At 43.6% G+C, this 14,547-nt stretch overlaps 1 protein-coding gene across 1 annotated transcript; it reads right to left on the bottom strand.

The window, feature by feature from the left end:
- Positions 1–1,719: 1,719 nt before the first annotated feature.
- EIF3D (eukaryotic translation initiation factor 3 subunit D) lies at positions 1,720–13,573 on the bottom strand. Its single transcript, XM_028745659.2, has 15 exons — positions 13,416–13,573; positions 11,576–11,709; positions 10,684–10,729; positions 9,559–9,695; positions 8,606–8,691; positions 8,264–8,336; positions 8,041–8,153; positions 6,978–7,110; positions 5,603–5,750; positions 5,329–5,459; positions 4,830–4,915; positions 4,527–4,656; positions 4,020–4,162; positions 2,819–3,099; positions 1,720–1,855 (listed from the first exon to the last, which is right to left on the bottom strand). The coding sequence occupies exons 2-15, from the start codon at positions 11,696–11,698 to the stop codon at positions 1,842–1,844; spliced, it is 1,644 nt and encodes a 547-aa protein (XP_028601492.2). The 5' UTR covers positions 11,699–11,709; positions 13,416–13,573; the 3' UTR covers positions 1,720–1,841.
- Positions 13,574–14,547: the final 974 nt, after the last annotated feature.

The following is a 14,547-nucleotide window of genomic DNA, read 5'->3' as shown; positions in this document are numbered from 1 at the left end:
GCTGCTAAAGCAGCAAATGCTGCACCCACCAGTGGTGCATTGCTTCAGTGCTGTGAATTGCTAAAAAGGCAGAGTAATTACATTTGATTGGCAGGTGAAATGACTGGCTGTTTATTACTTGGGAAGCATTTTGGGGATCCAAGATGCTAATCAGCTAGGATCTGCTGCAGCAGGTAGCTAACCTCTTGACAATAAAAGAACACCCAGTTCTTTCAAGGAAACCTTGGTCTTTACACGTTCACCTCTCTGCAGCAGCTGGAAAGAGATTAAGTCCACGTGGGAGCTGTTGGAATATGATTAGAGAAAACCCTGCAGTACCCTCATCTAGCCAGGTCTGTTTGCCAAGGCCATTAATGAGCATCATACAGAGGTTCAAGCAATCACCCCCTTTGGCACTGCAGCACAAACATTCATTCATTTGACAGAGAGCTGGTTCTTGCACATGGCTTCAATTCAAGTCACACTTTAGGCTGTGGAAGATTACAAATGGTATCAATTAAATTACTAATGGTTATAACTTTTAATAGTTGCTGCATTTAAAAGAGCTTTGAAAATCTACCTGTTCCAAATGACTCTTAATGGAGTGTGTGTGTGTGTGTGTGTGTGTGTGTGTCAGGGAAGATTTGTAGCTCAATGGAAAAGCATGTTTTGTATGAAAAATGTCCCAGGTTCCAATCCCCAGCCTCTTTAGGGGCTGGGAATGTCTCCTGCCAGAAACCCTGGAGAGCCACTTCCAGTCAACATATAAAATACCGAGCTAGATGGGTGACTCTTCATGGGGTTGCTTTCTATGCAGTGCTGCTGTTTTAATGATAAAATCTCTGAAATTTTTTTTATGCGGGTTGAATGAATAATTTAATGTGGTTTCTTGCATTTTTTGAACTTTTAAAAGTTGTTGGGGTGGGTTTTTTGCCTTTATTTTGTTCTCCAGCTTGGTAAAGAAGATAAACAAAAAATTATTTTGTATTTCAACCCATATTCTCAAGAGAAGCACAAAGGAAGAGATTATGCCTAATTCATCAACTAGATAGGGCAGAAGTAGCCGCTAGTGGTATAAATTGTTTCTTCTTTTGATGAGTCTTTAGTGTGAATGCCGCTAAAAACAAATTGGTTCTTATGATTTTTGCATTGAAGATCTGAGCCAGTAGTTTTAACATCATTTTCATTACATTGTTCCAGCTAGCCTGCCATCAAGCTTTGTGCACAATCCTATACTATCCCACTTCTCAACCTTTGTATAACACAGTTAAAAAGATAGTTTTAAAGCTCTGCAACAGAGTAAGAAGAGTTACAAATAACTTGTGCTTGCCTAAGAGCCAATCTACAGTTAGAGAAGAATCCCATAATACAGCTTTTCCTAGAGCCATGCCATTTAAAGACTGCTTGCTTCAGAAGGTTTCTTTATCTTGAGTAATTTCCCATTAGCAGTGGGGACTCCCTGCATACAGAAAACAAGAAGGGCAAAGAAAATGATCCCAGCCTAGGTTTCTCTATGGCATGCTAGTTTTCTATACTCTCTCGAATTCCCCCATTGAAACATTTATTTCCACACTTGCGGAGTGAAGTTGTTCAGTCCAGGGGACACTGAATCAGATGATTCTGCTACACATCAGCCTTAAAGTGGACAAGGCTGATCAGGTAATCATAATATATTTTCTTTTCCAAATTTGTTTAGGGGCAATCTCACTACACATATTAATTATACAAAAAGGATAATGCTTTAAGATTATTATTTTTTATTCCTTAGGTTCTATGAGATTCAATTCTGATCCGTCCACCAAGAACAAAGATGTTGGCTGTGCCTTCAAGCTGCAGTTGCTGCTGCTGTCTGGCTGCAATGTTCAGCTCTCTTCCTCTGAAAAATAAACAGAAGTTTCAATGGCGCATTCGCTGCCATCCCAAGCAAAAGCAAACACCACGGAACAAATAAGCATGGCCACAACATCTGCTCTCCTTTCCACACAATCCTTAGTTGATCTAAACTTTAGAGACAACACACATATTGAACTCCAAGCAATGTTAAGAACGCAAGAGCTTGCTGGATCACAGTGACCAATCAGATACCTCTGGCTTTGTAAACAAAATTTGTGGTTTGTAAGCAAGAATAAGAAACTGACAATCTGCAATGTAGTCTTGTGTACAGCCACATTTTGAAAAGTAAAACAGAAAGCTGAATCCTAGGGAACATACAAAATCCGTAAGCTGGTATTGGTCTCCCCAACATAATCATGTCAACACTTTATCAATGTTAACTATATGCCATACTTAAATTCTGCTCAGATCCACATTATATCACTCCTGTGGCATGTACTACTGGTCACCATCTTATCTGTAGTTATGATGCAAACCAGATGGCAACTAGCGACGTGACACAGAGAGGAATAGGCTGGTGCATAGACAGCATGCTACAGAATCCTGCAACAATGCATGCAAATTCTGCCCGTTTTGGTTCTACTCACCGCTGGCTCTGACTGGTTTTTCCTATGAGTTAATGGCACCCATATACACCTGACTTACGGGCTTGCCCTTCCCAACCTGGTGCCTCCCCTAATGTTTTGGACTGCAGCCCCTATCGGCTTCAATCAGCAGAGCTGTGCTGGATGGGAGCTGTTGTCCAATGTGTCTGGAGGGCTCCAAGTTGGGGGAAAGCTGCACTGCACTCTCCTGTGGCTATATCTGGACAAAACGATGACAGATTGCAGAAGAATGAAAGCTATCCTCCCAGCACACAAGCTTCTTCCAACGTAAGAGTTGCAAGACCAGAAACTTGTCGTTTCAGGCCTAAGCTTAGCTAGAAGGCATGTGAAACTCTTATTACCTTCCTCTTCTTCCTCTTCATCGTCGTCATCATCATCTTCATCAGAGCTGAAAGTGCCATCTGGCAGGCTGTAGATACGGATGACTTGCTTGTTGGGGTCTTTCAAGATGAGGTACTTGCCCTCATCCAGTTTCATGCAGATGTCAATGACACAGCGCAGGATGCCCCAGGCATTTTCCATGCTTAGATTAATTTGGCTGGCGAATTCATTAGGTTTGAACTGCTGGGTGCCCAGGATCACATGGCGTGCAGAGTCTTTCACATGGTACCGGGAAACATACCTGACAAGAAGGGAGAAAGAAGACTTAGAAAGTGCGAAGCTGTAGTCCAGCCCACCAGCTACAGTAGGACTAAAAAAGAATAGCAGGCTAAACAATTTAAGTAAGACGACTGGTGTGGTGCAGTGGTTAAAGAGACTGAGCTACAAATCAGGGTTTGAATCTTGACTCTGAACTCACTTTGAGTGGACTTAACCATCCTGGGGTCCTTTACTGGGTTGTTATAAGGATTACGACTAGAAAATGCACACAAGCTCTTGACAAATGTTAAATATTATTAAAGTGTTAAAGACCCATCTCAGTAATTTTTAATCCAGAAAAGAACCTATTTGTTAGCTCCTTCCAAGAGGTAAAAGACGCACTTAGTCCAGGAGTTAAGACAGAGATTGAATCTACACACATATAGAAACCGTTCTGAAAATGTTTTTTTAAAAAAGCATTTTTAAAAATACATTGAATTCTCCATAAGGCTCACCATCGCCATCTAGTGTCACATTGTATATTGCACTTAAAAGGTTTTATTTGCAGCTGTATAGCTGAGTCTGGACAAGGGCCAAATATTTATTACAATGGTACCTCGGGTTACGTTACCTTTGAGTAACACAATTTCGAGTTACGAACGCAGCAAACCCGGAACTGTATACTTCCGGGTTTCGTGGCGTGCGCAGAAGTGGCACCTCCAGATGTGGACTTCTCTGAGTAAGTATGGACCCCCGGGACAAATTAAGTTCGTATCTGGAGGGTCCACTGTATATGCCACCTCTCAAAGAGGTGAATAATGTAAACACATCAGTAAAATGTCACAATGTATTAAATTTTAACCCCGAAGAGCTGGCTTCTCCCCCCTAAACCTTCTCCCCCCTTGTAGTACACCCAAGACTAAAACAAACAAACAAAAAACTATCCACACTGTATTCTCTCACCCCAGTTTAAGATACTCTGATCCAGCCAGCAGTGCACAACATGTCCAGCGAGCAAGTTTGTAGCTGTTGTTTTTCAGCTCAGTGGCAATCACAGCTCCTCTCTGGGAGTCCAGTTTCTGACGCCAGTCCACTCCATTACAATGCTAGAAAAATTAAGAAAGGATTAGGATTGTACACAGCATCAATTATGGCACACTGTGCCAAGTCAGGATCTGGCTACGAAGTTGAAGAGTTCATGCAACTGATTTCAAAATTATTTGTAATGCTGGAAAGGAGGAATCCACTCCTACCTAATGTGGCAGAAATTCAATTAGTGAGGACCTACAGATCTTTTTCCAGCATTGACCAAAGAAGCAAGAAGTCAGTACTTTACTTGACTCCCTTTAATTGGATGGGATGAGGGAGAGGGAATTCCAAGAATAAACTATGCCACAGTTAAAGAGACAGGCCAGTGGAAACAAATGATGTCCACACAGAAGAGCCTACATATTATCTGCTTTTTCTTACCCTTGAATCCCATTCATTCAGTGTTTTTGTGTTGATGAAAGATACTTCTCCATTGGCTCCAGTCATCACTCCATCGTGTTCACAGCGTACTATCAGGTCTATGTCATCTCCCAGCTTCCATCTCCGGTACCTACAACCAAAAATGCTTGTCAGCAACCTTATAACAAAAAAATCCACATGAGCGCAGTATATACAGGTGGCAGCAATGGGAATTTTCATGGAAGCTGCAACAAGTTTGCAAACCACACCTTGAGGTACTGTGAACTCCCAAGGTCTATTCATGTGCCAGAAGCAACAACTTACCGGTATGCAACAGAAGCCACCTCATTCTTATCCATATCATCTTCCACAAATGGGTTTGGATTGGGAAATTTGTATTTTTCTTTCCCCTGTAAAGACATACACATGCAAAAACTTTTATCAATGACATCAGATTACATGGTCAGGAGAGTCATGGCTGCCTTAAGACATGGGAAGCTTCCAGTACTCTGGTTTGAGAAACATTAGCCACTTGGTAGTCTTGCTACCAAGCCCTTCCTCGAATTTTTCAAAAACATGGCTTTGATGTGGTATCCTGTTTACTAGCAAGACACTTCCCCCACCAGGAGTATTCTGTGGAATCTCCCAACAGCCATACAACTCGTATCTGGAGGCCCTATAAAACAGAAAATAGATGGATGTTATCTTCTTTCTGCTTGATGACAGATCACTCCCACATCAGCAGGAAGTTCTAAGTGACCCTAGTCAATTTCTTTCTGAAATTCTCTGCAGAGGTAAAATCCATTACCCCTTTCAATCTTACCATTCTCAGACATTGCTGGGAGAAGTTGTGGTTGATGTAGGTGGCTTCCATAGCAAGGTTGCGGGGTGAATTGAAGGAGTTGCCCTCATCCTGTGGTGGTTCATTAGCAGTCTCACTCACGGTCAGGAGGTCTGAGGATATAGCCAAACATAAATGGAAGTTCAGAGGGTTTGCCCCAAGAGATAACTCTAAAAGATTCACTTCCCCAATCATTCCATTCCCAGCCACCACCTGTCCCCCTTCAGTTTTGTACTGTATATACAAAAACACTCACCAAAATCAGAATTGTCCCTCTTGTCAAAGAAGAGTTTGGATCCAACTCTTTGGACAATGATGTCCCAGGAATATACAGAACGAGTGCAAGCCATGAGGGTAGCTAGGATGGCATCTGTAGCAAATACATTCCCCTGAGTCTTGGCCAACTGTGCATAAAGAAAAGTCATATGGATGAGAGCAGGAATCGTTGTACAAGCAAACCAATACAGTGGTGCCCCGCAAGACGAATGCCTCGCAAGACTCGCTAGACGAAAGGGTTTTCCGTTTTTTGAGTTGTTCCGCAAGACGAATTTCCCTATGGGCTTGCTTTGCAAGACGAAACGTCTTGCGAGTTTGTTTCCTTTTTCTTAAAGCCGCTAAGCCGTTAATAGCCGCTAATAGCCGTGCTTCGCAAGACGAAAAAACCGCAAGACGAAGAGACTCGCGGAACGGATTAATTTTGTCTTGCGAGGCACCACTGTATAGGCTGTACCACCCTCCAAAGTTATATCTGTAGGATTATCTGCTCTCTGAGGCACAGGGGTAGGGAACCTGTGATTCCAACTCCCATTAAGTCCAGCCAGCATCGCCAGTTGCCAAGGTTGATAGGAAATACCCCAACAGAATCTGGAGGGCCACAGGTTTCCCATCCCTGCTGTAGATGATGTTGTTAAAACCATGCTCTCCTAGATTACCAATGGCATTTGCACCCCATTTTCCAGCAATTAAAATCCAAGGGAAGGCAGACAGAAGAGTCCCAATAAATGCAAGGATGAGATCTGCTCTCCTGCACGTCAATTTTATCCTTAAGCCAAAAACTTACTCCCCTCAAAGTTAAGAACTCTGGTAGATGAGCAGAAACATAAGAAGTAAACACTTCCACTTGCCTCATTTATTATTTAGCTGGGTTTTGTCCTAGCATATTTCCAAGCTCCACAGCAAATTGCAAAACATATAAAGCCTCTCTGAAAACTCTCACATCCAACCCATTATCTCCACCACCCCAAGCACAATAAATAGGAAACTCCTCAATACTAAGAACTAGCTCAAAGAGAAATGTCCTGTAACACTTTTGGAAGATGACTTGGGCTTTAAGGAGTTTCCAGAAAAGGGAATTCCACTGTGTGCCAAAGCTATGAAGATCTCCTTGCCTCCCCCGCTCTTTGCACAGTCAACAGGACACACTCTTCTCTAGTCCAGTATGTCTGGCTGCAATTTCTAGTCTCAGACTTACTAAGCAATATTTCATTAGACTAACCTGCATTGCCCAGTGCAGTACCATTTTTAATGACTAAGTAAGAAAGGTATCTGAAGTTACAAGCAAACGAGCCCTCTCCTTTTAAACTGAGGTATTTTAACAGCCATGTATAGGACAAACTAGAGGCATATTATACCTTGCGAATGACTGGATCATCGGTAGTAGTTACAGTATGGAAGATGCGCTTGATGCTACGAAGGGTCTTTTCATTTCTTGTGGTGATGCGGTCAAAGGCTTTGTCATAGTATTCCAGGGCCCCACAGCACTCTCTGCAGGTACAAAGAAAAGATGATCATGATTTGTACTCTCAAGAACAAAGGATAATAAAAAGTGGACTAATGGGTTCAGAAATACTCATGAAAAAGAAACCCAAGGATCATTAAGATCCCATGGCACCTTTAAGGTTCTATGCCTCTCCTCTGATCTGTCAACCTCTATAAGCAGCAACGTCACATTTTAAAGCATCCTTCCCTAAATGATGCCCTCCAGATATTTTATGATGCCCTCCAGTCATTTTATGTCCAGTTGTCAGTTGTAATGGTTCTAGGGGTTGCTCGTGCGTAAGCCGGTGCTTATCTTCCCAGCTGGGTGCAAACACCTGGCTGGGTTGCCAAAGTGAACCTTTTCTGTCCGGACAGCCACTCACCCGTGGCTGACTCAATCGCTGGCAGAATCCGTCAGTGGGCATTTCTTAAACTTCTTCCAGCAAAGAAGCTCTTTGACGCCTAGTCTCCTCCTACTCTCTCTGCACGAAAGCCTTCTGCGCAAGGAGGGCGTGGGCAGCGGAGGACCCCTACTCTCCCCGCTGGTCCCAGGCAAGGAGTCATGGGACCGCCTCGCCGCTTCCCCCATCTGCCCCCCTTCTCCACTGGTGCTACGCTGATTCTCTTCCCCAGAAGATGGGCTGCTTCTCCCAATCCCTGGATGCTCTCTGGAATCCCTCTGGCTTTTGCTCTCTCCCTCCGGCACTGATGGCAGTTCCCTGACATCAGTACTCAGAAAGAATACAGAAAGTTACAATGCCCAGCAAGGCAGTAATTCTGGTTTAGGTTGTCTTGACATCTAATCACAGTTTGTGTCTTGGATCAAGAAATAAGCATACTGTATTAGTTAAACTACTTGGAGGCTGTTTTTTTTCTTCTTCTAAAAAAAGATACAAGTTGTTGGCCCCAAACCTTCAGCTGTCTCAAGAGACTTACATGTCCTGAGGGTCTGACACCTCCAAATATCGCATCTTCATCAACCTAGGGAAATCCATTTCCTCCTTCACCTCCCAATCACTGCGAACTTCAACAGAGGAGTCACGGGGTTTCTGCCATGCAGATAGAATAAATAGAAGAGACAACACATCAGTGTGTAAAATGGGAACAAAGGGTGAAAGTGTGAGGGGAAAGACAGGCAGCCAAAGGGAAAGAGGTTTACCTGAGATTTTTGGTCCCATTTTTGTCTCACTCCAAACTGCTTCTGAAACTTCTTTTGGAGACGCAGTCTATCTCTGAAATGACAGAAATCTGTCAGAAAACTTTGAATGGCTAACTACAAAAGGGTTTTCTGATCTCTTGGGTAAGAGTTGCTAAACAACCAATAAGATAATGCCATTTCACAATCCATGCAACAGTAATAAAAATTTAAAATATGTGACAGCAGAGTCTGGGAAATTTAGTAAGCAATTTGCTTTTTCAAGAGATTCAATCAGTTTGATGAAACTAGCTCTGCTTGACAATTTCTAAATTGTATGTTCTCCCACAAACACAGCAAGCTTACCTCTCCTTCTGCTTGGCACTTTTAGGGAGCGTCTGCATATTAAACTGAAGGATGTTCCGGCGGTCCTTATCTCTCCGGAGGTTTCTCTGAAAGGAAACACTAGTGTAAGCGAGACAGCATGGAATCAAAGGGCCTACTTAGCAAGCAATCCTGCAAAGGATTTCTGCCCAATATTCACTGTAATGCACGAGTTACACTAGGTGTGGGGAACCTGTGGCCCTTCCTTATGTGGCTGGACTCCAAGTCCCGTCAGCCCCAGCCAGTATGGCCAATAGTGAGGGGAGTTGTAGTTCAACAACATCTTGATGACCGTTCCCATTCCTGAGATATGCTGTGAAAAGCACCACTAAGTGTTCCTGGGAGGCATAATAAGCTAGTGTGTCACCAAAACCTTAAAAAAAAAAAGGGGGGGGGATCACTACTTGATAGCCATACACATTCCAGCCTAAGAACAACAAAAATGAAAAACCACAAGGAGTCTCAAACTTGCAACAGCTTGTTTGAAAAAGATAGTTATCAATGACTGGGGAATGGGAGGGGCTACATCTTCAAAATCCCATGAGACTGTCCATTAATGACAGGGATGGGGAACCTGTGCTCCCTTTCTGCAATCTTGTTTTGATTCCAGCTCTCAGCCAGCATGGTTAGTGATGATGGAAGCAGTAGACCACGGGTGACTAGTCTTTGGCTCTCTAGGTATTACTGGACTACAACTCTTATCATACCTGACTACTGGGCATATCAGCTGGGAGTGGAGACAGGACAGGGGAGAGACATGTTAGCTACTAGAGTTAAAGTGCAACAAGGACAGCAGGACCGCAGGTTCCCCATACCAGATTAAGGGGAAGGTTGTCTGTTCCCTCCTCGATCTGTCTCTCTCCCCTCAGAGTATCAATTGGGACAGACTAGCTATATGGCTCAAGTCTAATCTCTTCAATCAAGCCACAACATACCTGTGCAAACCTCATGCGATTCCTCTGGTAAGCTGTCTTTTGTGTCCGTGCCGTGTCCACCAGTTGGAAACTGGTTTCATCTTCCTCATGGAAATAAGCATACTGGCTTCCTCCACCAAACTGGGATGAATATTTATCTGGGAAGACAATTGTCTCAGTCACCTTAGAGTGCAAGACTGGGATTTCCTAGAAGACAAAGAACTAGAACCGTCCTACTTTCAAATAGGTGCTGAAGCAGAATTAGCTTTGTGTAACTGCTAAGAACAATGGATGTGATACAGTCGTGCTCCTTTGCCCAATGGTAAATATCATGGCTGATCTCAAAACAAGATGGAGATTTCCTCTTGTAAAGTCCCCCCAAAAAAGCTCCACTACTGCTGTAATCAGCGCAGAAACACGATGTGCCCTAGTATTCTTGCCTCTTTTTCTGCCCTTTCAGATGTGGCAGCCGTTTCGTGTTATGCCACACCCCAACAGCAGCCACTTTGTGACTGGTGCCAACTGCACTCTCTTCAAAATTCCAAATGTGCCCACCAGCCCAAAAACGTTGGCAACCCCTATAAGCAGTGAAGGAATTAGAGGAATGCAGAAAAGCTTACGTTCAATGCAATTCTGTCTTGTAATGAAATGTAGGAGAAACTATAAAGGACATCTCCTGGAAGTTCAGCTTCAGTATTCTTATTGTATAGATATTGGTCAAAAGACAACAATCCTGAAGGAGTGTCTCCACCCCCATCGTTCTGCCCGGACACTGAGATCCAGCGCCGAGGGCCTTCTCGGTAGTGGCACCTGCCCTGTGGAATGCCTTCCCATCAGATGTCAAGGAAATAAAAAACTACACAACTTTTAGAAGACACCTGAAGGCAGCCCTGTTTAGGGAAGCTTTTAATATTCGATGAATCATTGTATTTTAATATTCTGCTGGAAGCTGCCCAGAGCGGCTGGGGAAACCCAGCCAGATGGGCAGGGTATAAATCACCACCATCATAATTTGCCCTAAGCCAGTAACGAAGCCTCTTCAGCCAACGTAATGCCAACTTCATATACTGTGCTCACTGGCACCTTATTATGACCTGATCTTCCATATGAAATATATCAAACAAGAGCAATCACCATCATACTTACTCGTATATCGCTTATCCTGGTAAGTAGCTCCTGTCCAGTCTGCAACCTGGTCAAAATAAAAACAATGAGGAAATAAGGCTGCTTTCAAGCATGCCACAAACTCATTCAAAGGATTTTCAACAGAATCTCAAAGATTGTTTCTCCAGCCAGCTAAGTTTCTGAGTGTACTCAAAAATTAAGACATCAAGATCTTTACTTGGGGAGAGATAATGAGCTGGTGTACACATGACCCTGGCCGGTGTTTGTGTGCTGTCCACAACTTAGCTGTAACATGCAGAATTGCTTATTTTGCAATCTGCTGGAATCCCACTAGAAAGTCTCTCATGCTCTTGCTAAACAGTTGTGGAGATTGGTAGAAAATGGAAGCAGACATTCTCTATATGATGGCAGCTACCCATCCTTACAGGGAATATACTATGGCAAACACCTGCACCACCCATTACACTGCTATAATGCCCTGAAGGGCTAGGAAACTGGAATTGTCTTAAGATAATTATTAGCCAAATTTCCCCCCAGGTCCAGACCTGTATGCCTTAACACCATCCTATGTCATGAAATACATTAGGTCAGAGCTTGCCAATGATTCATGATTCAGATTCCCTTTTTAACCAGGCAATGTAATGTAAGCCAACACAATCCAGCACTGAGATGAACTGTACATCTCAGCTATAAATTCTGTGAAGCCCAATAGGGACCAAAATGATGTTCCAAAAATTCACTCCCTAAAAGACTTAGGACAATTTCACTCATGGTCTTTTTGCCCTGTAAGTAGTACTGTAGGAACATGGCAAGAGTGCCTTTCAAAATCTAGCCCTTAATGGAAAACATCAGCATACACAATGTACAAAAGCAGTTAATAGAAATTTCTGTGCAAGGGTGTGTGAAGAAGTACCTTTCCCAGCCGATCTCCTTTGCTGAAGGGCTGGTAAGGCATATCTTTGAACTGCTCTGGAACAGCACATGGACCCCATCCTGAGGGATTATCCTGGATCACGGGAGCCAGGAACTTTGCCATCTTCTATAATTCTAGTGAGAAAGGAGATGGGAGGGGGAAGAGAATAAGGGGATCAAGTAACTATAAAACAATAGTGCTTATTTGAATAGTAGGATCAGCAAATACAGTCAAACCTCAGTTGTCAAACGTAATCTGTTCCAGAAGACCATTCAACTTCTGAAAATGTTCGACAATCAAGGCGCAGCTTCTGATTGGTTGCAAGAGCTTCTTGCAGTCAAGTGTAAGCCATGGGACATTCAGGTTCCAAAAAATGTTCAAAAACCAGAGCACTTACTTCTGGGTTTTCAGTGTTCGAAGTTGAAATGTTTGAAAATGGAGCCGTTTGAGAACCAAGGTTTGACCTGTACTTGTTTTTAAGGAAACAAGAGACACACACAGTTTTGTTTTTGTTTAAAGGCCAGGCCTTCCAGTCACATCCTTAAAATTACTGACTGACATATACACACTGGGAATGAAGTACTTCTATGGAAGTCCTGTACTGTAGTTTATTGCTGCCAGGCTACTGCTTAAATAACAAAGCTGTTCTCAACATATTCATATGCCTATTTAGGGAGTGGGTTTATTGGTTTGTGTTTTTGTTTTGTTATCTTGCATTTTTATGTTTCGTATTTTTATGTTGTGAACTGCCCTGAGATCTACGGATGAAGGGTGGTATAAAAATTTAATAAATAAAATTCACGAAGCGCTGACTGCATGGTTTTCACCATAGTTGTGCCTTATTAGCAAATGATTGTTAGGTGTATTTATATATAATTATACCCATGCTCTCTTTCTACATCCAAAGATGAAAAACTGGTTGCAGATTGGCTCTCTCAAAAAATACAGGTAGGTAGCTGTGTTGGTCTGCCGTAGTCGAAACAAAATTAAGAAAATCATTCTAGTAGCACCTTAGATACCAACTAAGTTTGTTATTGGTATGAACTTTCATGTGTGGGCTTATTTACAAGCCAGCTAAGTGACATCTAGCCCAGCCTTTGCCAACCTGGTGCCCTCCAAACGTTTCGGCCTACAACTCCCACCAGGCTCAGCCAGTATGGCTGTCCCAAGTCACACCAGCTATTCTAAAACTAGGTCACACAGACCTGTACTATTTGTGCTCTCTACACACAGGCAGCAAGTGAATAATAAAAAACCTTGCTATGTCTAAAATAAAAAAGGTTTTTTAAGTCATTTCAGTTATGATAAAGAGCCTAGTTTCTAGATACAGTACTAGAAACGTATGTCATTCTGCTTCCCCCACTTCTAGACTGAGAGCTTCATGAAGTATTCAACCCTTGAGAAAGGGTGTGTGTGAGAGAGATGGAGAGAAGAGATAAAGGGAGGGAGAGGGAGATCAGCCCTGAACAAAGCGTCTTGCTTGCAGGGCTCCTGGTGGGGCGAACCAGGTAGGGCAACCCACCCTTCCGCCCGCAGGCCTCCCCCCCCCCACCAAAGAGATGACAGCGGCAGAGATGGTCGCCAGAAACTAGGCCCGAGCCCTTCAGCGGGGCAAAGCGTTCTCTAGGTATGATGAATGAAGGCAGGCGGTGCACGAAAGAGGCGACAGCCCCGACAATGAACCCAGCATTTGCTCGAAAGGGCCTGTTCTGAGGGCCCGCCCTGCATCCGGACACGGTGCAGACCGACGAAACGTGCTGAAGGCCGGGGCGGGGGAGAGAAAGATGCCGGCATCCTTCGTCGCCGAGGCTCCTGGACCAGCTCCAGACTCATCTCTCACCTGTACGGCCCAAGGAAGGACCCGATGGCGACGGATTCGGCCCCGGTGGGGCGTCCAAGCTACGAAGCGCGGCCCTCAGGAGCACAGAAGTTTTGCAGCTAGCTCCCACTTCCGGTCCGGGTGCACTGCTGTGGCGTCATCACGCCGCGACGCCAGAAACGTCGTAAAAGCGTAGAAGGGGTTCGTCTGCCTTGCGGCCGGCAAAGGAAGCCGAGCGCTCTGTTTCCCCATAGTAGGCTAAGCGGATGTTCTGATGTGGCACAAGCTGTCGTGGGCTATAGAGCTCACTTCCTTAGATACGCGAAGTGGTGTTCTCAGTTGTCTGGTTTATATTTGCACAAAGAGAGGGAGAAATCTAATAATAAGGTCGGATGTCAGTGCAGTGCTAAATAAATGATTTTTTTTTGAGACAATCCAATTTGGCAGTGCAATCCTGTGCGTGCCTACTCAGAAGTATTGAGTTTGGTGGGTCTTTCTTTAATTTGCTGCATTTTTATTTTTTTTGTTCACCCTCACATCACTTTGTAATTTTAGTAATTTATAAAGATCCGCTCCAAGGCAAGTAGACACACCTGGAATTGTGCTGCAAGTGACGATATTTACAGCAGTGAAAATGGGTGCTAACGCTTATCATTTTAGCACAGATTTCTGGTTTGGACTGGTTTGGATTTCTTCTTAATTTTTCATCCCCAAATTAGAAGTGGGAACTGCTCACAGAAGTCATGAGAGAATTCTCAGATTTGAATACAAATGATTATGTTGTGGGAGCAAATAGAAGGATTCCTGCTCTTTCTCATTCTGATCATATTTTGGGTGATATATACATGTATTATTTTTTTTAATAAAAAAATTAGTATAGGCTACTTTCCTCTCTGGCGCTGCCTATCATTGTCACTGGCTCCCTCAATCAATTATACATCCAGAGAATGCTGCTGGGGTAGTCCAAAGCTTATTATGAAGGTTGCAGGAGAAGAACCTCTGCGATCAGCCCAAAGCCTGATCCAGTCCAGCATCCTGTGGCCAGCCAGATGTCTCAAAGGGAAGCTTAAAAGCAGGACCCAAGGGCAACAGCAACTCTCCACTTGTGCTTCACAGCAACTGGTATTCCAAGGCATACTGCCTCCAATAGTAC

The sequence above is a fragment of the Podarcis muralis genome, chromosome 10, assembly GCF_964188315.1.
Source record: "Podarcis muralis chromosome 10, rPodMur119.hap1.1, whole genome shotgun sequence".
Classification (NCBI taxonomy): Eukaryota; Metazoa; Chordata; class Lepidosauria; order Squamata; family Lacertidae; genus Podarcis; species Podarcis muralis.
Note: the sequence above shows the minus strand (reverse complement) of the source record. Positions and strands in the feature narration are given on the sequence as shown.

Excerpts from the sequence above, each read along its gene's own strand:
- EIF3D (XM_028745659.2), bottom strand. The coding sequence starts at position 11,698 with ATGGCAAAGTTCCTGGCTCCCGTGATCCAGGATAATCCCTCAGGATGG. Across the intron at positions 10,730-11,575 it reads AAGGAGATCGGCTGGGAAAG|GTTGCAGACTGGACAGGAGC; the intron begins GTACTTCTTCAC and ends TATTTTGACCAG. Across the intron at positions 8,154-8,263 it reads AATGGGACCAAAAATCTCAG|AAACCCCGTGACTCCTCTGT; the intron begins GTAAACCTCTTT and ends TCTGCATGGCAG.